General features: G+C 52.5%; 1 protein-coding gene across 3 annotated transcripts in view; it reads right to left on the reverse strand.

Moving 5' to 3' along the window:
- ABR (ABR activator of RhoGEF and GTPase) overlaps positions 1-24323 on the reverse strand; it is a 175366-nt gene that overhangs the window by 49928 nt on the left and 101115 nt on the right. For all 3 annotated transcript variants that reach the window (XM_090290769.1, XM_090290770.1, XM_090290771.1), the window contains 6 exons: positions 21372-21470; positions 14191-14376; positions 8897-9004; positions 6091-6151; positions 948-1000; positions 245-385 (listed from right to left, as the gene is read on the reverse strand). In XM_090290769.1, coding sequence (XP_090146895.1) covers positions 245-385; positions 948-1000; positions 6091-6151; positions 8897-9004; positions 14191-14376; positions 21372-21470 — 648 coding nt within the window. The remainder of the gene's footprint in view (positions 1-244; positions 386-947; positions 1001-6090; positions 6152-8896; positions 9005-14190; positions 14377-21371; positions 21471-24323) is intronic.

Here is a 24323-nt window from a genome sequence, read left to right on the forward strand (position 1 = left end):
ACACTTAGGGTTAAGAGACCTGCTAGAGCTGCAGACACTCCCCAGGCCTCGTTTTCCTCTTCTGTCACAGTGGAGGATTATGAAGATTAATGAGACCTGGACTTAAAGCTGTTGGCCCAGGGCCTGAAGGCCTCTCTGCGGCAGGGAACCAGGGGTCAGGGCTGGAGAGGCCCAGGGCACAGGGGAGAGCAGGAATGGGTGATCTGGTTGCTGGGCGAGAGGCTGTGCTGAGCCCTGAGCTCACCTCCCCTTTGGGCGTAGTGACAGCAGTCCGGCGGGGGTCAATGTCCTCATTGATGCTGGACAGGAAGTTCTGGGAGATGCGGAGGGCATCCTGAAGTAGCGGGTAGTCTGGGTGGTCCACAGGTGTGTGCTTCAGCAGGTCCTGGGGAGGGTTGGGGTGGTGAGTTGAGGGGAGTTCTGGGGCTTAATAAGACAGTGGGGAGCACTCTATTCTCACTAAAAGAATTTGAGGGGGGCACTCAGGGATCCATACTCTAATCTGGTCATGCCTGTGAAATCTGAACTAAAATTAGGGGCAGCAGGGGTGAAGGCACTGGTGCCCCTTTAATTCTCTGCTGAAGTCATTACTCTCCCCGCTGGGTGGGGGTGCAGGGGTGAGCCAGGTAGTCTCATCTCACCAAGCAGCTGGAAGGGACACCCGTCCACCCGCCCCACAGCTGCTCCAAAGGCACCGCAGAACAGTAGGCAAGGGATGGGGAGGCAGAAGTGCCTGCACCCAGGGAACATTTGGCCAAGTGTCAAGCTTAGTAGCCCAGCTATATTTAGGCCCCAGTCCCGTTGGCATGGTTACCACAGGCCAGACAGGCAGAGTTGGGGCCCAAGGACCCTCTGGTCCAGTTTCCCAAATGAGCTGTGCTCAGTGACCCCAGCACCTGCCCACTCTGAGCTCAGCCTCTCGTGGAACTCAGGGTTCTGGCACTCACGTGTAGGACCAGGGTGCTCCTGGTGACTCGGTCAATGGGCTTGTAGAGCAGAGCTGTTGGGGAGGGCAGGGAGGAGACGGGCCAGATGAAATACAGGAGCAGCTTGAGATCTCAGGAACCAGTTTTGCCCCCTGACTCACCTCACTCCCCCGCACGGACACCCACTTGCAGGACACCCACCCACGCAAGTGGGTTCTGCACAAACTTGCACCTCCATTCTCACCCCAGGGCAGGCCAGACAATACAATAAGCAGACACACAGCCCTGGCAGCCTGGGCCCCCTCCCACCGGATGTGATTTCTTCTAGGGCCGTCTCTAGACCTGTCTTAGCCTGACCAGGCTCAGAGTGGATGAAGGCAGTTGCTCCTCTGTAACCAACCCCTTCCCGCCTTGCAAAACACACACAGCTATCCCTAGCCTTAGTAACCTGCAGAGCTCCAACACACTCTGGGTCGCACCAGCCCCAGAATGTGGGCAGGAGACATGCTGTTTTTCCAGGGAGGGCAGCTCTCTCAGGCCCGGTCACTCATATTTCTCTGGTCCAAGTCTTGGCACTGCCAGCTGGAAATGGCAGGCTTCCTTCTGACCCACACAGTCAGCCTCATCTCCATGGGAAGACCCCTCTCCATGCCCCCCAAATCCCCAACAAAATAAGACAGGCCGAGGGAGGCAGGCCAACGCTCCACAGAAAGGCTCTGCTCCAAGCCAGTGGCAGCTGAGGAGGCAAATATTTCCTGAAGGAATTCAAGTGGGGCCTCTGGGAGCCCTGAAGAGGTGAGGAAAATGCAAGCTCAGCAGGGCCCCTTCTCCCCACACCCCTTGGTGACCAGGATGCCAAATGAAGATTGCTGGAAGTCAGCGGAGACAGGTGGAACTGGCAGCTGGTCAACCAATACTTCCAAACAAAGCTGCCTGCAAGCAGCTGTGAGCCCTGCCACTCCCATCACAGGTGGTGCGGCCTCAGTCCTGCACCTGGATGCTTCTGGCCATGGGGTCATGACCTCTGCCCTCCTGCTATAGGAACAACAAGGCAGGATGCCGGTTTGGGGAGAACCTAGACTGGGTGTCCCATAGGACTGGATAGTGACAGGTCTCAGAGCTGACATCCATGCCCTAGCCAGCCCCCAAACCCCAAGAGTCCCCCAAAGCCCTAGCTAGAGGTTCCCTGTCGCTGCTAGGCACAGTCCGGGAACGATGTGCCGGCTGCGGAGAAGGCGCAGCCTCAGTGGTGGGCCACGACCGCATCTGCGGTCTCTGCTTGGCTGCCCATTAGGATCACTGGGGAGCTCTTCAAAGACACAGCTGCCAGCCTTCCTCTCCTCACTGCATCAGCTAAATCCCAAGCTCTGCCGGGTGGAACCTGGCTATCAGCATTTTTTAAAGAGCTGCTCTGCTGATTCTGATATGTAGGAATGACTGATAACCACTGCTTTATGCAAACATACTTCCCATGACTTATTTGTAGCTTTCTTAATTCGGCTATTTCTAGAGCCTTTCCCCATGGGCTATGGGAGCCAGAGGGACAAGACCAGGCTTGGGGTGTCCTGGGACAGTGATCAGCCCAAGGGGATCTAGGTCTGAGGCTGTTTAGGGTGTGCACCCGTGGCTTCGCTCATCTTAGGGGGAAATCACACCCCGAGAACCCCAGAGATCCAAGAGAAAGTGCAAGCTCAGCAGACACCTGCCGGGGTGGGTCCTCGAGTGAAAGCTGACACTGTGGTGTCAGCGCCCTCTGTCCCTCTTTCAGGTCCCAGGAGGAAGCGGTTTCTGACTAAGCTCAGAGGTCTGCACACATGGTGGGTTGGGTTTCAGAAGGGTTATTAATATGCCTGTAGTCACCTCAAGGGTCCACCTGATCGGGGCTGTGGAATGAGTCCTGCACCTCAGCCCAGGTGGGAGAAGGGCAGGTGGGAGAAGGGCAGCTGGGAGGAAGTGAAGGGAGAGGGCCTTGGGGACACAGTTACATATGGAAGGAACCAGGGGAGGAAAAGTGACCTCCTGATGTTCATGCTTTCAGGGCTCCTGCATGCCTGCTTCCTGCTGGTTTCTTGCCCCTGCTTCTCCCACTCTCCCCACTCCTTGCCTGGAATAGACATCATTCACCAAGCTGCAACACTTGTCTCTCCCCCACCTCCAGGAAGCCTTCCCTGACCAAGACTTTTGCAAACAATACCCATAGTACTTTAAAGTCAGACCACTGACATGAATGAGCAAGCTGGCCTCTCTCTCTCTAGTTTGCTGGGTAGTTGCTCTGTGTCCAATGGTACTGTTTTACATGCATTATTTCCTTTGATTTAAAAGGGATGCAGCCCTGGCTGGTGTAGCTCAGTGGATTGAGCTCCAGCCTGCAAACCAAAGGGTCACCAATTCGATTCCCCGTCAGGGCACATGCCTGGGTTACGGGCCAGGTCCCCAGTTGGGGGCATAGGAGAGACAATCACACATTGATGTTTCTCTCCCTCTCTTTCTCCCTTCCTTTCGTTCTCTCTAAAAATAAATAAATTTAATTTAAAAAAAGGAGGTGGGGCGGTGCAGCCCTGGCTCGTGTGGTTCAGTGGATTGAGTTCCAGCATGCAAACCAAAAGGTCGCTGGTTTGATTCCAGTCAGGCCACATGCCTGGGTTGTGGGCCAGGTCCCCTGGTTGGGGGCATGTGAGAGGCAACCAATCAATGTTTCTCTCTCACATGGATGTTTCTCTCCCTCTTTCTCCTGCCTCCTCTTTCTGAAAATAAATAAGTGAATAAATAAAAGAGAAGTGATTATCACTAGCCCATCTCACAGGTGAGGAAACTTCTCTAAGGCACAAAAAAGTTATGTAACTTGCTCTTAGAAAGACTCGCAAGGAAGGAGTGGGTGAGCTGGACTCTCTCATTGCCAAGGTAAGCCCCTCCTGAGGGGCCTGAGCCACATATGACTTTCCTTCACAGCCCCCACAGCGTCTGGCATGGAGCCCTACAGAGCTCAGCCAATAACCATAAACTCCAGAGTGAGCCCCAAGTTGCACAGTCTCCATGGGACCCCCAGAACTGGCCTTCCCAGGAGGAGTTGAGAAGATTCTAAACAGTGTGACTAGCCCGGGCTTATTCACTCCTTACTCCCCCACTTTGAAGCTGACTTCAAAGACAGCATCCCACGAACCAAAGAACCCTGAAATCCAGGTCCCAGTCCTGTTTCATGAAGACTAAGCTTCCTTTTGGAGAGGGAGGAGGAAGCAGAGGGGAGATGGCCTCCTACTTACGGAGGCAGAGTTGAGACCTCACCAACTCCTAGGTCATATCAAAACAGCACTTCCCTTCTGATTGATCTTCCAACAGGCTCTTTGCAGTCTAGCTCTCCTCTCAACCCCAGCCTGTCAGCATCGAAGCTGAGGGGCAGGAGCACAGGGCAGCTTCTGCCTGGTGACTGGAGTTCCCGCACTGTCCTGCTGGGGCAGGTGGAGAGGGCCTGCTGCAGGGCTACCTCCATGGGGAGTCGCACAGGACAGCCTGAGAAAGTGAGGGGACAGCAGCCCCTCTGGCACAATGAGTGGCCCCTGGGAAAGAGCCCAGGAAACCCCATCATCTCTCCTCCAGCAAACTGCCCTCCCCATCCAGTCTTTGACAAGGCGCTCCAGGTTACCACGGAGATGTGAACACTAAGTGACTGGGAAAGGTGCAGAGACAAAACGCCTGGTAGGAGGGGAGAGACAGGGCCAGCTGCCTGCCACTCCAACACCCAGGGGCCCAGCGCTAACACCTGACCCCATGCCCCTGCCAAAGGCAGCCGGGGTCATCCCTAAGGTACTTCTTGCCTCAGAGAACAGGACCCATAGACTTCTGGACACCTCCTTGCCTAGGCCTCCTTCAGTCTCCTTTGAGCAAGAACCTGGCTGACAGCATGTGCCTGTCCCAGGACCCCCTTGCTGAGGGGAACTGCAAAAAGGATATGCTGATCCTTTCCATTGTATGGTGGGTGTGTGACCTTCACAAAGCAGCACTGCCACGCCCCCTCTCCCACCAGCATTTGATAAGTGCCAACACCTCAGCTCCAGGGTCTCCAGTGGCTAGAAATAAACCCCCTCGGAGCAACCCACTCCCTCCTGATCTCCCACCGCACCCAGTTCCCCACCACACCCGATTCTCCCATCTCCACTGTTCTAAGAGGAGAGACTGTCTCGAAGGCAGCATGTGCTGTTTGATCACACAATACCCTGGATGCTCAACCTCCTCTCCTCTCTCTAGAAACAAAGAAACTCCCAACTTCTCACTCCAGCGGTGCCCTCCCATCCAGGGCACTGCTGTCCCAACCATCTGTCACTCTCTGACTGGCCTCTGCTGACCCCCCTTCAGCTCCAGGTTGCTGTACCTGCAGGTACAGTCTTGTCATTTTCTGTCCTTAACAGCCTCTCCAGGAAGTTGCCCACAGCCTCTCAAGCTAAGCCACCAATTCTACACAGATCATCAGAGGTACCTGAACCCTTCCAGCCTGGTCCTTCCATTTCTAAGCTATTTCTGCCCCAAGTGGCCCCTAGACTTCAATTTCAGGCTGGAAGCTAGCCAAACCGGGGTAAACGCAGATCCAGCCACTCGCGCCCCCTCCCTTCCCTGCTGCCCCCCAAACCTTGACGGCCACATTTAAGCCCACTGTAACCAGCCCCCGCGGCGGGAAGATACACCCCCTCCCACGAGACGGGGCCAGGGTTACCATAGGTGCAGTTACAGCAGAAGCGAATGATGAGGAGAATTTCCATGGCAGCCTCTGTCCCCGCGGCAGGAGCAGGAGCGTGCGGCCATCGCTCCCGGCTCCCATCAGCAGCCCAGCCACTCAGCCACCTTGCGCGCTGCTGCTGTACAGCCTCCAGAATCAAGCAGCCGCTTCCTGAGTGCTCCTCTAGCAAGGAGGGGGGGAGGGGAGGAGAGGGGAGGGGACGGAGGCTCGAAGAAGCGGGAGGAAGGAGGAGGAGGGGAGCTAGCTGCCCGCTGGCATCCTAAGGAGGAGCACGTTTGTAGCTGGCTGGCTGCCTGGGGGCAGAGGCTCATTCCTCCTGCGCGCGCTCACACACACTCCCACACAAACGTGCGCACGCTCACACAAGCAGGGCACCACGGTCCACAAAGCCAGACAAAGGAAAGTGACAGTTATCCAGCCTGCCCCTCAAAATACCTTCCATAGTGACTGACGTGTGGCTGTCCTTGGAGTCCTTGGGACCTTTTACTTTGAGTTCCTGCCAAACAGAGGAAAGGAATCACTACTTGGCCTGTACCTGAGCCTGCCCATCCCCCACTGTGAGCATAGTGGGAAGGGCCTGAAACCCAGGGGTCCAAATGCAATCACCTAGACTCCCTGTGCCACACCCACGATCTCGGATCCTCCTGGATGGAGTCCAGCAGGAGGGTGCAGGCAAGGAGGGGCTCTGGGTACCAGAAAGGACTTCAATAATCTTGCTCCTCAGACCTGTCCCTTAAAGCCCCTCCCCTGCAACTTCCAGAGAACCAGAGGTGGCAAGAGCCTGACCCCCACCCCCACCCAGGGTTTCCCAGCCTAGCCACGCTTAGGGATCTGTACACATCATCCCGGGACACACAGGGTTTGAGTGGACAAGCACCAGGTGTACCAGCTGATCCTGGGGACATGAGCAGCTCTCTGAAGGAGTGAGGGGTCCCACACACTTGCACAGGACGGGGGGCGGTGAACATGGGGCAGTGCACTTGGGGACGTGCACCTGGGGCCAAGGGGCTGAGCTCCACAGGGCAGTTCGAGCTATGTCCTGCTCAGTCAGGAAGGGCTCACCCAGACCTCAGCCCCACCTGCCACTCCCCTGGCTCCCCAGCTTGTGCAAGGCATCAGAGAGGGGACTGCAAGGAAGGACGAGCTAACACTCCTCCTGGATCCCAGGCAAAGTGACCAGGTAGTAAGTGCTGGAAACAGACTCCAGGGCAGCTTATCTGATCCAAACCTATTTTATCTGCCTTTAGAGTGAGGTCCAGCTCCGGCTCTTGCCAAAGGACCAGTCTGGTCCGTAACTGGAGCTGTAATGCAATCCCCACTTGGAGGGCTGAGTGTACGCAGGAGGCCCCCAAGGGGGGTGTCAGTGGTGGGAAGGCGGGGGCGAGGTGAGGCCAAGGTCAGGTGGCCAGGTAATACTCCGCCTGGGAGGGAGGAAATGCCCAGGCGGCAGCAGCTCCCCTTCTCTTGATCCGGCCTCAAGCTGTTTCTTGACAGAGAAAACCCCCAAGGACCGAGCCTGGGGTGTGGAGGTGGAGTGGGGAGAAGGGGGGCTGCTCAGCTCCTCAAGTCTCTGTCTCTGGCTGGTGTCTGGATTCCCAGTTTTAGGGAATTTTTCTCCATGCCCCCCTCCAGTGCAGCCTAGAGGTATGAAATCACTCCTGCTGCAGAGGAGAAGGGCCTAATTGCAGTAATTAAGTGGCAGCTACAGGAGGAAGAGACAGCATCGGAGTCAGTGCATGAATCAGGGTGAGAAGCCACCTGGCAGCAGGCCATGGGCCTGCCTCTGCCCTTGGAGCCAGCAGGCTCTGAGAGGGGCTTAGGGATGAGTGCAGGGCTTTCTGCCAACCCTCCTCCCCACTCTGAACCATACATGACCCCAGGTACCCAGGCAGTCATGGCAGGGCCTCTCTGAACACAGATCAGGGGACTCCAGTTAGTTCCCAGGGAGAACGGGGGGCTGCAAAGGGAAGCACCATTTCCCCAGCCTTGTGACTCCACGTGGAGGGACTTCCCTACCCCTCACTCCGTCCTCTGAGGCAGAGGGTGACTCGCTTGACCCCTGGGTTTGGGAGAAGAGACTGAGCTCAGCCCTCCTCTCTCTGCCCCTAGTAGATGTGTTTAATTGCGGAGGGCTTCCAAGTGTTAACAAGCCCAACGTGGTTACAGATCCAAGTCCACATCTTTCCAGCCCGGCTTTTACTAGTCATCAAGCTGACATTTTCCCCTCCATCTGACTCTTGTACGGCCTCTGGGCCAATTTCAAACTTGGCTATAACCCACAACCCCAGCAGGTTCATGAAAACTATGCTGCATCTCACCAACTTCCCTAGCATCAGCGCTGAGACAAGAGAGCGAAGGGTCCAGAGGGGCCTGTAAGGCGGGGCCTCGAAACTGCAGAAGGAGCTCCCCCTCCCTGGAACCAGAGAGGTTCTCTTGCTCTGAGCTTGGGCCTGGGTGCTCTGACTGCAAGGCCAGCAGCTTGGGGCTGTGCTCCTGAAGGATCCTAGTGCCCCACCCTGCCACTTCCCGGAAAGACACATGTTGATGGCAGATGATGCCACATCTTTGCCCTGCAGAGGAGCATGGAGGGAAGGCTTAGCTGCAGCAGCAGACAGAACTCCAGCCAGAGGGCCTGTGACGTATTCCCCATGTAAGTGGCCCCTGTGCTCTCTGTGGGGTTGCAAGGATCTGAAAAGACCACCTAGCCCAGACTTCCTCAAATCTCCCTGATCATAAAAATCACCCAGGAAGCTTATTAAAAATAGACTCCTGGGCCTCCAACCCCCAACCTTCTGAGCTGAAGCTCCAGGGAAGGTGCCTGAAGACCTGCATTTTAAACTGCATTTTAAATGGTGACCCTGTGGTTCTTATCAATTAAGTCTGGCAAGTCAGACACTTCATTCTATAGAAACAAAAGCTGACAGAAGGAAGTGACTTGCTCATGGTCATTGCAATGTGGGAAATGCTGCCTTTTTTCTTTTTCTTTTTCTTCTTTTTTTTTTGCCTCCCATGTTCTAACACAGAATAACCTAAAACAGAATGACAAAATCAAACATACTGGTGTTCTTACATTAAGAGAGAAAATGTCAAGTGCAAGAAAGCAAATGTCAGGCAAAGAGTTACCCATCAGGGGAACCATTTCCCTAACTGGCAAGAAGGAAAGGAGAGGCCCAAAGGCTGGAAGGCTCTGAGCAGCCCCCAATGCCCGAGTCACAGGGTGGCTGTGCAGGGAACTGCCCACCTCAGAGATCTTCTGGAATTGGTTGTTGGACTGGCTGCACTTCTCCGCTGTCTCCAGAGCGACTTTATAGTTATCCACAAAGGCTTTGTACACACCAAGCTGGCTGGCCTGCAGGCAGAAGAGAGAGGAGAGCAGAGCATCAATGAGTGGAGGAAAGCTTAACCAGAGCACCTGGAGCTCCCTTAGCACTCGGAACCTCTAACTCAGCTCCAAAGGGCTAGCTGGCAACAGAGGGGAAAGGCAGGATGCATATACTACAGTATCCCTTTGAACTTGACAGTTTCCATGGAAACTGGCTCAGCCAATAAGGTTAACAAGGGGGTGCTGGGGATTTGGGGGAGCAGAACAGGACCTTTGTTGGCATGCTAGAATTCAATTCATCAACAGCATTTGGCTTTATTTAGCATCATCAAGGTCTCTCAGGGTTTGAAGCCCCTTCATGTCTTGCACCTCTTTCACATCCTGGAATTAGCTGGAGCAGGGAGAGACAGGGGAGGAATGGGGTGGGCACACATGGGTGTGGCCTGCTCAGTGTGCCACTCCCCATGCTCAGTATGAGACACAGCATTTAAAGGCACAGTCCTCACTTCCCTCAGCCTGCCAGGAGCCAGAGGCCCTTCCTTCTTACATATTTGCATAAACCCAACACAAAGCTTTTCATGACTCATGACCACACAGAGCCTTGACTCTTCTGAGAGGCAGAACAGATGCCACCTTCCCTTTCTGCAAAAGGGGAAACTGAGGCACATTCCCTCAATTCCTCAAGTATTTATGGAAAGCTTTCGCTGTGCTGTGCACATGCATTTCCTTTTAAGGGAGCAAAAGGTGGAAAGGTGAATTAAAATGACAATAAAATACTATTTTATACCCATCAACCAGGACAAAATTTAAAAGTCTAGTAATATCAGGGGTTGGCAAGAATGTGGGGAAATAGGAACTTTTATAAACTGATTGTTGGGGGTATAACTTAGTACAGTTTTTTGGAGAGCCATCTGTCATAACTAATAAATTTAAAACATGCACAGTTCAGCCTACCACTTCGCAAATGCACTTCTACAAAGAGAGCTCTGCTGTCCATCACAGGAGCCCCTCACTAAAGGTGACTCCTGAGCACCTGAGATGTGACTGGTCCCAACGGAGATGTGCTGTCAGCATAAACTCCACACTGGGTTTCAAAGGTATTGTATGTATCAGAGAATGTAAATTATCTCATTAATTTTTAAATATCGTTAACATGTTTCGACTTGTTGAGCTAAATACAATATATTCTTTTAAAAAAATGTTTACTGACTTTAGAGGAGAGGAAGGGGGAGGCAGACAGAGAGAGACAGAAAAACATCCATTTGCTGCCTCGCATATGTACCCAGACCGGGGATCAAACCCCCAACCTATCAGTGTACAGGACGACGCTCCAATCAACTGAGCCACCAGACCAGGGCAATATAGTATTCTTAAAATTCATTTCACCTGTGTATTTTTACTCCTAAATTTTAGATTATAAATGTGGCTACTAGAAATCTGTAAATTATAAATGTGGCTTGCATTACATTTCCACTGGAAAGCACTGCTCTAGAGAAACTTGCATATGTCTGTGCCCAAGAAAATGTGAGTGAGGCCATTCACTGCCTCCCTCTTCCTCCTGTGGAAAGACTAGAAGCAAATATTCACAAGAAGGGAACCCCATACACACACTGCACTTAAAATCAGTGAACTAGACCTACGTGTAGTGATACTGACAAGTTTCAAAACAAATGACTGAATTGCAAAATATAGAATATATATACATATGTCCATTTAAAAAGTCCATGCAAGGCCATAAAAAGGTAGAGATATGTAGCAGAAACACAAACTGTAGCCTAGAAGGCTACACACCAAATTCATGCCAGTAGCTGCCTCCAGGTTGAAAGGAAGGGCAAGAGGACAGGGGAAGGGAGAGACTGCGCCTTCATCTGTAACACTTTATTTTCTTGATTAAAAAGTTCTGCCGTCTAGCTTCAGACCTCAATATCTGTTAATTCTGGGAGGTGAGAACACAACTGGTTGCTACAGTATTCTCTAGATTTTCTGGTTTAAATGTTTTTCGGTGATGTAGCAAGGAGGTTCGGCTGCTGTGGGGCTGCCTCTGTCCCTGAGCCCCACCCTGGACCACTCTGCTTTTTGTAGAATCCTTGTGCTCCCCAAGGATCCAAAGAGGTGAGGCCAGGGGCCTGGAGCAGCCAGGGCAGAGACAGAGCCCAAGGAAGCTGGGCCCAGGAAAGCCAGAAGGGAAAGTGAGGACTGGGATGCTTATGGAGAAGCCAAGGTCAGAGCTATGTGGGTCTCAGCCCCAAGACAGGCCAGACTTTAAAAAAAAAAAAAAAATCTCGGGGAGTGCAGGAAGGGATGGAGTTTGTTTCCTTTTCCAGGCAGAAGTACTGGCCCACTGGTGTCCCAAGCTACAGGGGATGTGCTCATCAGCTGCGTCCTAAACCAAAGTAAAAATCGTTGCTGTTCTTCCAGATATGCATTCTCCTGTCCCGCTTCCCATGAGAAGAATAAAGGATGGATGCTCAGGTTGGAAAGCTACCCTCCCATCCCACTGCCTAAGGGAGCAGCAGAAGGTGAACCAGAAACAGGAGCCTGGGCAGAAAGACTGAATGCAGGGGCCACCGGCCATCCCGGCACTGTCGTCTCCTTGAGACACCCTCACCTATCGGGCCCAAGGCCGGCCTGCCAGGGCTGTTAACTGGGTAGAGGATGTTGCTTGGAAACAGCAGCTTGGCACTGGGGTGATCTCATAAAACAAATAGCAGACATGCTAATTCCCCTCTCTCTGTGATGGATAATCAAATACCCAGAGCCCAGTGGAAAAGAAACTGCCTCCAGATGCCCAGCCTGTCCTGGTTCCACCCAGGCCCTCCGCTTCCAAGCCTGGTTCAGATCTGCTTCCAAAAGCTTCAGATCTGAGTCTGTGATGCTGGGGGAGGGAAGTTGGGGAGCACATTCATGACCAGGCCCAGGGAGCTGGGACCAGAATGGGGGACCCTGGTGACAGTAGGGTGACAGAGATAAACAGGGACAGCCTTTCCACTACACTCAGGGGCAGGCATCCTGCGCTCTCAGGTTTGGTCTCTTCTGCCCTCCTGAGGGCTAAAGAGAGGCTGCCTCGAGCGGATCAGCTCAGGTGTCTGGGACCAGGCTGGAGAGGTGACAGGGTGCTCGCCACCCCTGAATGGGGGTGGGGTGGGGTGGGGGGAGTACTCTGGGGCTGCCAGAACCAGAAGCGAGGAATTCCCTTGCAGCAACACCTTCTAGGGTGCCTCTTCCTAACAGTAATAACAGCAGCAACAACAACAGTACTGACAATGGCTAACTTGAGTATTTGCTAATTCACTATGTTCCAGGCTCTATTCCAAGCACTTTGCAGATAGTCCTCACAAGAATCCAATGAGAATAAATACTTCTGTTATCCTCATTCTTACAGATGAGGAATCCAAGTCACAGAGAGGTTGGGTAAGTTGCCCAACATCACAGGTTTAATCTGCGGCAGAACCTGGATGCAAACCCAGCTGTGACCTGGCTCTAGAAGATGTGCTTGTCCCTATCGCACTGCTGGTCTCTCAGGACACAGACCTCAGGCCCTGTGATACCTCCCTCAATGCCCTCCCAAGTTCTCGCTAGTCTTAGTGTACCCATTCTCTCACTCACTCACTCACTTACTCACTCATTCACTCACTCACTCACTCATTCATTCATTCATTCAGCACTGGGCTGGTTCTGGGGGGCTAATGATGAAGCAAATACAGTCTGCTTTCCCAGAGCTTATGCTGTTTGGGAGAGAGGCAGTTCTATTCTTTACCAAGGGGGTAACCATAGGGGCTGCCTTCAAGGGGCTGGGAAAGGCTTCTCCAAGGAGGTTACTTCTGAGCTGGAAACTAAACAGGAGAAGTCAGACCAGATCAGGAAGGACATTTTAGGCAGCAAAAGCCACAAGTGCAGAGGTCAAGAGTGCCTACCGTGTGAGCTAAGAACAGAAAGTTCAGTGGCCAGGGCACAGGGGGCGGGGTGGGGGGAGGGGGCAGAGCCAGAAGCCAGGTGTGGACAGAGGGTGGCATTCGACGGGTCTCCTAAGTCACTGCTCGGAGTCTGGTCTTCATCCACTGGGCAAGGGGGAGCCACTGAAGGCATGGAAGCAGGGGAGGAGGGATACCTGGTCAGGAGTTCGGATAACTCTCCTGCTATGGGGTAGAGGTGGGAGGTGGGCCTGGAGGCAGGAACCACTCATGAGGCTACAGCAGTGGTCCAGGTGAGGTCGCAGAGCTGGTATGGAAGCAGGTAGCTGTGAGCGTTAAAAGAAATGGACTCTGGGGGATGTAAGAGTAAGGGAGGAGAGGGCAGAAGAGGGAAGTGCCAAGGGTGAGTCTAAGGGAGTCACAGATGGAGGACAGGATAGTGGCAGCGCCCACTGAGGTAGAGGCAGGAAGCGCAAAGAACTTCAGAGTCAATGAGTTCAGTTTAGAACATGCTCAGCTTCAAGCCCTGGGGGATAGTCAAGCAAGAGCCTGCTCCAGTGTAGGGAAAGTAGAGGCCTGCCCACCCAGCCAGTCCCACCACTGCAGGGGAAGAAGAGGAGAGGTGCTGCTCCCTGCCCCCCACACCGTTCCCATCTGAGAACAGCGGCCACTGACTCCTTTCCCACCTGCCAGTCTGGGAGAAGTTATAGGCGGAACAGCCCAGGAGAGAGCCAGGTGGGGGGCCCCGTGGGTCTGGTCTGAGGGTCCTCCAGGGGACACAGCAAAACATAGACACAGAGCTAGGGGAGAAGGTGTCGCATAAGCCCTGGGCACTCGAAGGCCTCTGCCAGCCTCTCCCAACACTAAGCCTCCCCAAGTTCTACCCACCCGCCTTGGCCTCTTCCCTCCCCTGCAATGGTGGGAGGGATGGGCTCCCAGTCCTTTCTGCTCCACAGTCCTCGGGGGAGAAGCCAGTATCTAACACAATCTCCCCAACTGGTAGCAAATGCTTGGGGTCTCAGGTGAGTAGTCCCCACCCGTTTGCCATGTACATGCCCCTGTCACAGAGGGATAGGGGACCTAAACCCCAGCAGGGGAAACAGTGCCCTGCCAGAAGCCTCCACGCACATGGTTGGTCTCCAGCATCCCTACTACACTCGAGGCTTCGCAGGGGAGGCCAGGAGGCCAGGCATCGGGCCCAAGCTTTCCTCCAGGACTAGGAAAGCTCCAAGGAGACCCAGAGGACTGGGGCTGACTGGTCTGACCCCACATCACAGGCCCCTCTGTCAACGCCACACTCACCAGCTTCTGGAAGAGGTGGCCCATGGTGACATGGCTGTCCCACTGCTGCACCTTGGGGCAGAGGTTGTCATAAAACTCTTTGTGGATTTCGTAAATGTCCTGGATCTTGTAGAAGATGGTTTCGATCTGCTGGATGGTGAGCACAGGCTGAGAGGTGGTGGCTGTGGCCTTCAGGGGCTTCATGGGCTGGGAGAGAGAAAGAAAAATGAGTGGGCAAATAAATCGGTGTCAGCAGGCCCAGGGTACTGGTTACTGCTGCCAGAGTTCTGCCTAGACAAGGCCCAAGATGGCAGGTCACCTGAAGTGGGGTTCGGATCAAGTAGCTGCTGTCACAGGCCCCAACACGTGCCACTGCAAGGAGAGGGAACCTGACAGCCAGAGCCTGGCCTGGCAGCCCTCCCAGGCCCAAGGGTGGCACCAGACACATTTCCCCCTCCCCCATCCATATCTTCCTTCCACCATGGCCTTTATGCCCTTAGTCATAAGCTCTCTTGTCACACTTCACTTGTGGAAGGGACCAAGGAGCAAAACATGATTCTAGGACTGGGGAGTAGAGTCTTGAAGAGACCCAAGACCAGTCTCAGCTGCACTAATATTTCAAGTTCCCATCACTTAGTCCAGAGGGAGCGAACAGGTGGCATACATGCCACTATCCTGCTTCCTGTACCTGTGGCAGACACTGCTAAGGACTACAACGATCCTTCTCACTGAGCCTGGTTGTTGTAGTCTGACTCTTGGGCAAAGCCAAGGCTGACATGCAAAATGAAACCTATCTGTCATCTCTGTTGCCCACACCAAGATGCTCCACATCCTGAAGGTCGAGAGAGGGAGATGACAGGCAGTGACTCAGGACCACCCCCCAGCACTGGCTGGGAGCTGAAGCCCCACCCCAGTGCCCATGGGACAATGGGGCTTGGATGCCTTTTCTTCAGTACGATTTTCTGTATTCTTTCAATCATCTTCAGTGAGTAAACACTAATTTTATAATCAGGAAGAAAACAAACAAACAAACAAACAAACTGAGCCGGAAGGATAAAGAGCTCCTCTTTGGTTGACCTTCCTACAGCCCAAAGCCCTCAAAGATCCCCAGACTGCACTCCAAAGGCCCTCCAGGAGACAGGGTCTGGAAACCCGCCACAAAGAGAAGGCAAGGAGGGGAGGGCACGGTTGCCTGGAAGAGAGAAGCCTGAGTCAGACATGGAGGGCGTGTGGGTAGAGGTCCTTGACTTAGTCTGGGCCACTATGGCGATGCAGGAACAGCAAGAAATTATGGGGGCAGGTGTGGACGCACTCGAGCTGTTCCCCCCTGTGCCACAGGGTCGGGTAGTGAGCTTTTCAACAAGAGGAGCGTTGTAGCAGAAACTGGGCGACTCAGTCCTGGCCTGGAGGGAACGCCTACACAGAGGGAGCCCGAAGTCATCGCTGGCTCACTGTAAGAGGTGACCCCCGCCCGAGCTGGCCTCGGCAGCCCAACTCCCCCCCAGGCTTCACTCCGTCCTCCCGCCCGTCTCACTCTGATGGTGATGGAGGCCAAGTCTGTCCACAAGAGGAAGTCCCATCTACTCAAACACCCAGACAGTTCTCCAACTTCTGGCTCACTTGTCCTCCCAGCTCTAAAAAAGTCCAGACATGATGAAAAAGGCAAGAAAAAGCAGAAGCCCTCCTTCTGACCCTCTCGGCGCTGAAACCAACAAACTCTTAATGTCCAGCTCTTTGCTAGGGAAGCAGGATGGGTTTGCCATGGACGGTGCAGGCCAGGCAGTGTGGCTTTGAGTCCCAACTCTACCACTTAAGAGCTGTGTGCAAGTCACTAGCATCTGTGGGCCTTAGCAGCCTCATTTGTAAAACTGGGATAATATTATCTTCTCAAGAACACTGATGGGAAGATTAAAAATCATTATTTATATAAAATAATTGAGTATGTACCTGGTACAAGGAAGGCAATCAAAAATGTTAGCTGCTACTATGACTACTACTCATCCCACAAATAATATATCAGGTGCCTAACAATGTGAGGCTAGTCTGGGCTGGGGCTTTGGAGGGGTGGTGTTCTGGGATTCACAAATCACTGCCCCCGCAGAGCCTCCCAGCTAGGAGGGGAGACAGAAGATACGGAGATAAACACATAATCACATACATGTGATGAGGGAAGTAGGAAGGGGATGTTCTGAGACAGGGGCTGGAGGGGACATTTACCCTGAAATGGTGACCCGAGGGCAAAGGGACAGTATTCCAGGAAGACTTCCCAATACCGAAGCCTGAGGCAGGAACAGCCTTGGTGAGGGGAGGAGCTGGAACAGAGCCAGTGAACCTGTGTGTGGGTGGGCAAAGGTGGGAGGGGAGGGACCTAAAGCAGGGCTGGAGGCGGGGCGGGGCACCAGCCAGATCCTGCGAGGAAGGAATGCAGCTTTTAAGCCCAAGCAATGACCGGGCTTTCCCTGGAGGGATTTAAGCAGGGGAACGATGGGGTCCAGTTTTCTTTTCAGGAGATTATTTTTATGACTCACAATCCTTGCTTTGGAGAAGGCTATATTCTATTTCAGCAGACTGGACCAACACAAATGAAACTCCTTAGTGGACAAAGCAAGATAGGGTATTACCCAACTTGGATTGTAAACACCAACCAACTTGGTCTCAAGGTTGTGCTGGTGCAATTCGGAGGGCTTCACAGAGGAGGTGACCAGAACAGGCCTTGAAAGTTGGGAAGATCTGAGCAAGTGGAGGGGTGGGGCCTGGGTAAGCATGCCCAGCTGGGAAACAGAAGGAACCAGGAGCAAGGAAAAAATAAAGTGTTCTCCTAACCCCAGGTGGTGGCCATACTCAGCTTCATGGCTCCCAGCACTCTGTGAAGGATACATGTCTCTCAGGATCACTGTCATAATTTATGCTTATTTTTCTACCTAGGAGCCACACTGGAGGGTCCAAGTCACCATAGTCCCAGAACCACTAATCCCTGTCCCTGCCATGGTGCGATCTCCACCAAGGAGAGAATAGAGGAAACAGGGAGAGAACAACCCTGGGAAGGCAAAGGAGTCAGGATTTCTCAGAAGCTGCTGGGGAAGCACTTGTGTGCTGCCTACGCAGGGACAAGATACAACTGCTCTGCTTCCTCCTAAACTTCCCACTCTGCTCACAAAAGGGGAAGAGATGGGTGCTCACCAGTGGTGGGTCACATGGACAGGCCTGCACTTGAGCATCAGATTGCTCTCAGGACAAGGCTGGGGACCTTTGGTCTTAGCCCTGGTTTCACTTGTGCAGAGTGGAAAGCGCTGGGTGAGTGCTCCTGGCTGCCTGGAGGACCTGGGAGGCAGTTATTTTTATCGGGTGCAGCCTGAACACAGGCCTCAGGTGGTTCGGGTGAAAGGCACTGGCAACCCAGCACTGCTCCCTGCCAGAAAGGAGCGCCAGTTTTTTCTTCCTCCTCCTCCTCCTCTTCCTCCTTGGCCTCTGGCAATCCTGCTGCAGAGGACCAGGGTGGGGCTCTCTGTTATCCTGGAGAAAGGGTTTCTTAGAGAGGATCCCTGGGGGACCTCAGAGCCCACCCTGGCTCTCACTTTCCTATGAAGTGCTTCTCAGGAAGACAGGCCAGGTGGTTCTAACTCCTAGCAGGACTTCACACACCCATTTGCCTGCTCTGTCCTCCAGCAGCTTGTCTTTCGAAACAGGGCAAAGAAATGGGCCCACTTCCTCTACTTCCCATCCCAGAAGGCCTGGAGGCTATCGGCAAGGCCTGTTTACTGACTATTGCCCTCTAATCCATGGGGCCCAGGCAGAAGAACACCATTAATCTATTTTACAAGATAAGGAGCCTGGCCTGGGAACCATAAAGCCAATGAAAGAATGAGAGTCTAAGAGAGGAGGACGAGTTGTGGCCTGGTGGTGGGAGGTGCTGTAGGTGATGGGGTAGCCACAGTCCCCAGCTCATTACTCAGAGTTGGGGCAGCGGCGGGGGTGGGAGGGTGGGGGCATGACTGCAGAATTATGTGCGTTTGCTTTGTCTCCCTTCCTCCACTCCCCAGCCCAGCCCAGCCTCTCAGACCCACTCCACTTGTAATCTGAGCCCACCGGGAGCCTGGGAGGGGTCCAGGGGCCCAAGCCTCGCCAAGCCAGCAACCAGGGGGCAGGAACAGAGGCTCCTGTGTGGCGTCCCTGTCTGTGCCTTGTGTGTACACAGTCTTAGGTACACACACCTAGCCCTTGGCACATCAGGAAGTGTTAAGCTGAGAACAATCGAACACATGAGGTGCAGAGCTGTGGGAACGGGGTGGGGTGATGAGCAGATCTGGGCCTGGGAGTAAGACGGAGCTCAGAGAGGGCTGGTCTCCTCTGAGCCCTGTTGTCAGGTCACCCCAAAAAGCAAAGGATTTAGCTACCAGGCAGCTGAGCGGGAAGGGCTCCCAGCTCAAAGAGGGAGGGAGGAAGGGCTAGATTCTTTATCTCTGAGGCTTATCAGCAGAGGTTGTGGCTGTGGCGGGTCCTGCCCCCTCTTCCTGAAGCCCTCCAGCCACAGATCAGGCCTCCCAGCTGGGGTGTCCCTCACTCTCACCTCCGGCTCCAGCAAGACCCAATCAGGGGCCCAGAATAAGCAAACAGAGGGGAGGGAGGGGCCCCAGCTTCACTGGTTTTGCCTTTGGGGCATGAGCTGTTAGAAAGGCGTGGCCGGGAGGGAGTGTCCTGGCTCTGAGGTTGTTATCTTTGCTGGGGACAAACGGAAACTCCAGTTAGGCCCAAAGAAAGACGAGAACCAACCAAAAGCTGGTATCAAAAAGTAGCAAACGTCTGAAGGGAACAGGCGGGCCTTCCCTTCCCTCTGGGCAAGGGTGTGTTGTCAGAGACAAACAAGCCCTAACCTGCACTCTCTCCCAGCACCGGAGAAAAGAATACTATCAGCTAACACCCCGGGTTCTTTTCTAAGAGCTTCCTGTACAAAACTCACAAACTAACTCATAATCCTCACAACAACCCTTGGAACAGAGTTAAGTCCTCAATGTCTTCCATAGGTTCTGTGACTTTAAGTAAAACCCATTTCACCATAGGCTGAATGATATAAAGAAGAGTTAGGTTTCTAGGGCATCTCATCAACATTATAACACGGACCTGCTGCACTAAGTAAGTATGCACAGTTTGCAGATGGAGAAAACAAGGCACAAAGCTTCACTGATCTGCTGAAGGCCTAGAGCTAGTAGGTGGTCAAGCAGGGAATCAAGGCCGGGCTACTCTTCCTTTGTTTGAATTCCTTTCAAATATGCATCCTTTCAGTAACGACAACCACGCTCTAATCTTGGTACAGTAATTCATAGTTTAGAAGTTGTATTTCTCATGAATCTGACTGGTCATCTGCATGGCCTCCTTCCTTCAGTTAATATTTGAGATTGCTGTACTAGGTCCCAAACAGGATCAGCTGGTCTTCTCAAACCCATGAAGAAGACAGAATGGGTGATGGTATTATTCTCATCCTCATACGAGGAAACTGAGGCTCAAGGAGGTTATGCAAGGCTTGCACAAAGCCAGTGGTTTTCAAACCCTCAACACTTGTAATAAATAATATGGACCAGTACATACATACATACATACAACATGACACATGTTTCAAGAACACAGTACTTATGCGATATGTGCTAATATTTTCTTTCTCATTTGTATTTAAATGCTGGTTCAATCCACTAACGGCCGAGATGCACAATTTGTCTTGTTATTTATGGCAGCAGAGTCGATCTCGCCCTAGTTCTGGCCCCAGACCAAGTCCTTGTTTATCTGCTATACTGTCCCTCACTTGAAAACATTAGTGTGCATTCCAGTAAACTCTCAGTGAGATTCACCCCAAACTCAGTCCAGGCTGTTACAAAGTATCTGCACATTACAATAGTTATTCCTTGGCTAAATAAATGCCAAGTCCTCTGGGACACTGGGTGACAACCTCTCATAAATACATAAATCTGTGTCTTACAATTCTTGTAAGAATGAGTTTCTACTGCTCTGCATCAACATTTCTTTTCAATCCTCACCCCAGGATATGTTCACTGATTTGAGAGAGAGACAGAGAGAAACAGAGAGAGAGAAAGAGAGAGAGAGAGAGAGAGGTCGATCAGCTGTCTCCCTTATGCATCCCAACCAGGGATTGAACCTGCAACCTAGGTATGTGCCCTGACCAGGAATCAAACCCACAACCTTCTGGTGTATGGAACGCTGCTCAAACCAACTGAGCCACCAGGCCAGGGCTGCATCTACATTTCTTAATTTTTTATTTACTTTTATTTACTGATTTGAGAGAGAGAGAGGGAGAGAGAGAGAGGAAGGGAGAGAGATCGACTTGTTCCACTTATTTATGCATTCATTGGTTATTTTTGTATGTGCCCTGACAAAAATTGAACCAGCAACCTTGGCACACCTGAACAACCCTCTAACCAACTGAGTTACATGGCCAGGGCCTCCATCTACATTTCTTATTCCCCATTTTTTTCTGATATCATCTATGTCTCAGATTGCAAAACATCCATGGACAGAAGAACTTTACATGCCACAATCACTGCATAATCTCCAGACACTTTCTTTAAAGGCTGAAATATCTTACATCTGTGTAGTACTTTTACTTTTTGAGAACATTTTAATAGCATTCCCCACACAACAATGCCTCCATCTTGGAGAGGAAACTGAGGCACCTTCCCAAAGGGCTGGGGCTAGTCTAATGCCTCAGAGCTATGGCAAGTCTCAAAAGGGCGCAGAGAGTCTTCCACCTCACATTTCCTGCCACAGGGCCTTGGGAGGGCACAAATGGCTCTCAGCTGCAGGAAGAAGGAAGGACTGGGACCAGCAATAACAAAGAGGTCTCAGCTCGACTGACTGATCAAGACTTCCAGAGCACAGTGGGGAAGCAGTGGTAGACCCTCCCCTGGACAGATCGATTAGTAATGCCCACGCCATGGCCATGGGCGATGGAGTGTTTGCCACCCCCACCTTGTGCTGCTTCTCTGGCCTTTCCCAGAGCAGGGATGGGGGGTGGGGGCCCTCTCTGGTGACAGCCCCGCTGCCCGATGCCAAGCGGCAAGCAGAGCAGTACCACAGACTCTGCCCACAGGAAGGGCCAGTTCGGTCCTCCTTCCTTTCCAACTCCACAAGCAGTTTAAGCGCATGGCACTGTCCCACGGTGGGACCAAAAGGGCCCATCCAGAGCACATACTCACCAGCAACAGGGCTTCCAGCTGGTTGATGTAGATCTCCTCGCTGGCCAGGAACCCCGAGAGAACTAGCTTCCTCATCTCCAGGCCCTTCCCTGCCTCCACCTGCATTAGAGCAAACCAAAAGCCAAGAGCTCATGAGAATGGAGGCCAGAATCCTGAGGGGTCTGTTTTCTCATCCTCTATCTTTCTTCAACTACACTTTTGCAGGGGATAAGTGCCAAATACACTTATTATGGAAAATCTGGCGAATACAAATATATAAAGGGAAAAACAATCACCCATAATCTTACGCTTACATCTTGCTTTGTTTCTCTCTCAGCCTCTTTTCCACCTTTTCTTGATACCCATCCATCCATCCACCTATTCAACCTTATACTAGTGAGCAAGACAACAAAGGACCTGGCCTCATGTGTGTGTGGGGCAGCTTAGAGGGGAGACACAGCTGAGAAGGGAAATCAGAGTCATGACTGGGCAGGGCATGGTCACACGGGAGGGCATAGCAGGGACAGGAGGGGGCTCCCCGAGGAAGTGGTCTACAAACTGAGAGTAGAGGTAGGAAGAATGGGATGCAAGTGGTCCTGGGAACCCCAGCTACACCTCTGACTGTATTTTCTTATCCCCAGAGGTGCAAACTCACAAGGCAAGGTGCCAGCTCTGGGGTCCCCCATCATATCCTGACTGTACAGACCCCAGCTGGCCTTCTTCCCCCTCCCTCCCCTGTGGTGGATATCACGCCTCGTTTAGTCTTGAATGCCCATCCTGCTAATCTTTTAGGGAGACTCTTCCCTTCAGTTCCACTCCTCCCCTCTGCTGTGGATGAGGCCCACGGCATCCCACTACACAGGCTATTCTTCTAACACCTGCCTCTCTCTCCTCCCCCCACACCACCCACCAAAACCAGATCAGTCTTCGGAGAATGACACCTTACACCTGATGTTTGTCAAGGGCTTAGTATCAATACAGCAAAATGTGATTATCTGGGGATTCAGTTAGGTTATTCTTTACTTATTCATTCAACAAATATTTCCTGAATGCCCCACCAGCCCCTCCTCTGAATCCCACCTTTCCTTGAAGGCAAAGCTGAAGTCTCCGGCCTGCAGCATTAGCTCTCACGTCGGAATCTGCGGCACCGACCCTCGATCCTGGTGGGTGCCCCACTCATTACCTGCCCGTTGATTTCAGAGGGCCTTTGAAGTGCCTGTATCACTTCCGAGAACGTCCCTGGAGCCCCACACCACGTGCTACCCCTAACATGTAGGCACCTGACGTTCATTAAGGCTTGTGAGGCCTTTCCACGCTCTCATTTGGCCTTCAAATGCCTCACTGAGGTGGGCACTCTATTTTCCCATTACATAAATGGAAAGAAACAAGACTTAAAAGAGGAACGGGACTAGCCCAGGGTCACACAACCAGGAACACCAAATTCCATGCTCTTCCCCTGCTCCGATAATGTTCTCACTCTCCTGTTCCTTTTCAAGCATCAGATGCTTACCTGGAATCTCAAACCAAACCCTCTCTGGACATCAAATGCATTCCTGAGCACAGCCTGGGAGAGCATACACAGCTGTCGGAAATCTCCCAAGTCTTGAGAAGAACCGCTTCCCCTCAGCTGCTTCCCTTGCTAGGGGATGGGGGGGGGAGGACGAGTGCTCACCTGCTCTCGCACCCTTTCCCTAGGTGAGAGACTTAATGCTTGGCCTTCCCTTAGCAAGCCAGTTAGCAGATCTGTGCTGGAGGCTGCTCCCCACCTCCCCCCCCGCCCCTCCCCCACAGTCTCTGAAATGGTATCTCACTCTGTGATAGAAGAACAATGTCCTGCCAAAGAGGTCCATACTCTAATCTCCCAAACCTGTGAATCTGTTATCTTATATGGCAAAAGGGACTTTGCAGATGTGATTACATTAAGGATTTTTATTTTATTTTATTATTATTTTTAAGTTAAGGATTTTCAGATGGGAAGATTATCCTGGACTATCCAGGTGGACTCTAGGTAGCATAAGGGTCCTATGAGAAGCAGGCAAGAGGGTCACAGGAAGAGTGATGTGACCCCAGAAAGAGGGGGGAGGGGGAGATGCTACACTGCTAGTTTGAAGACATTCATAAGGAACACAGGAAGCTTCTAAGAAGGCATGAAAACAGACTCTCTCCCCCCAGAGCTTCCAAAAGGAACATAGCCCTGTTGACCTTCGTAGACTCGTGGATAAGTGAGTAAATATGTGTTGTTTTAAGCCACTAAATGTGTGGCAATTTGTTTCAGTGGCAGCAGGAAACTTGTATGGACACCAAGCTTTAGAGGGACCATCGTTACTTATTGATGGCTTCACAAGTTCCAGGCACTGTCCTGAGTTTTCCATGGATTCACTCCCTGAAACCCCACAATCTGGAAGGCGTTATCCTTATTCTCCTGAGTCACAGAGAGTGGAAACTGCCAGCTGTCTGGAGCTGTCTCATGGCAGGTGGGCAGCACACCCTCCAAGGAACAAGATCAGAGCTTGGAGCAGGGCCCAGGGCCCTTTCTGCACATCACACAACTCTGCTGTTTCCCCAGCATGATGAACAGGAACTCTCCCTCATGTTGGGGGCCAGCCAGGGATTTGTCTGAGGGCCTGGAAGTCACTAGGGGAACACTATGACCTCAACTGTAGAGCTGGCTGGAATAGGACCAGATGAAGACCTAGTGGTTCACAGTCCCTGCCAAGCCTGCATCCACCCTGGCATGAGCACGGACTCGTGTCTGGCCCATTTCAGCAAGACATGCTACTTCCACCTCAGAGGCCAATCTTGAAAGGGCTCCCTGAAAGGGATTAAAATGTCACCCCAAGAATCCCCACTCTGAGCCACAATCACTCTGAAGGCTGGCTTGGGGGTAGAGGTGACATGAAATTTAATTCCCTGTATTTTATCCCAGGAGGCCTGCTCTCAGTGACCACCCAACACTTCTCCCATCTTTTCTTT

Source organism: Furipterus horrens, unplaced genomic scaffold (assembly GCF_987537825.1).
Source record: "Furipterus horrens unplaced genomic scaffold, mFurHor1.1.pri manual_scaffold_11, whole genome shotgun sequence".
NCBI classification, from domain to species: domain Eukaryota; kingdom Metazoa; phylum Chordata; class Mammalia; order Chiroptera; family Furipteridae; genus Furipterus; species Furipterus horrens.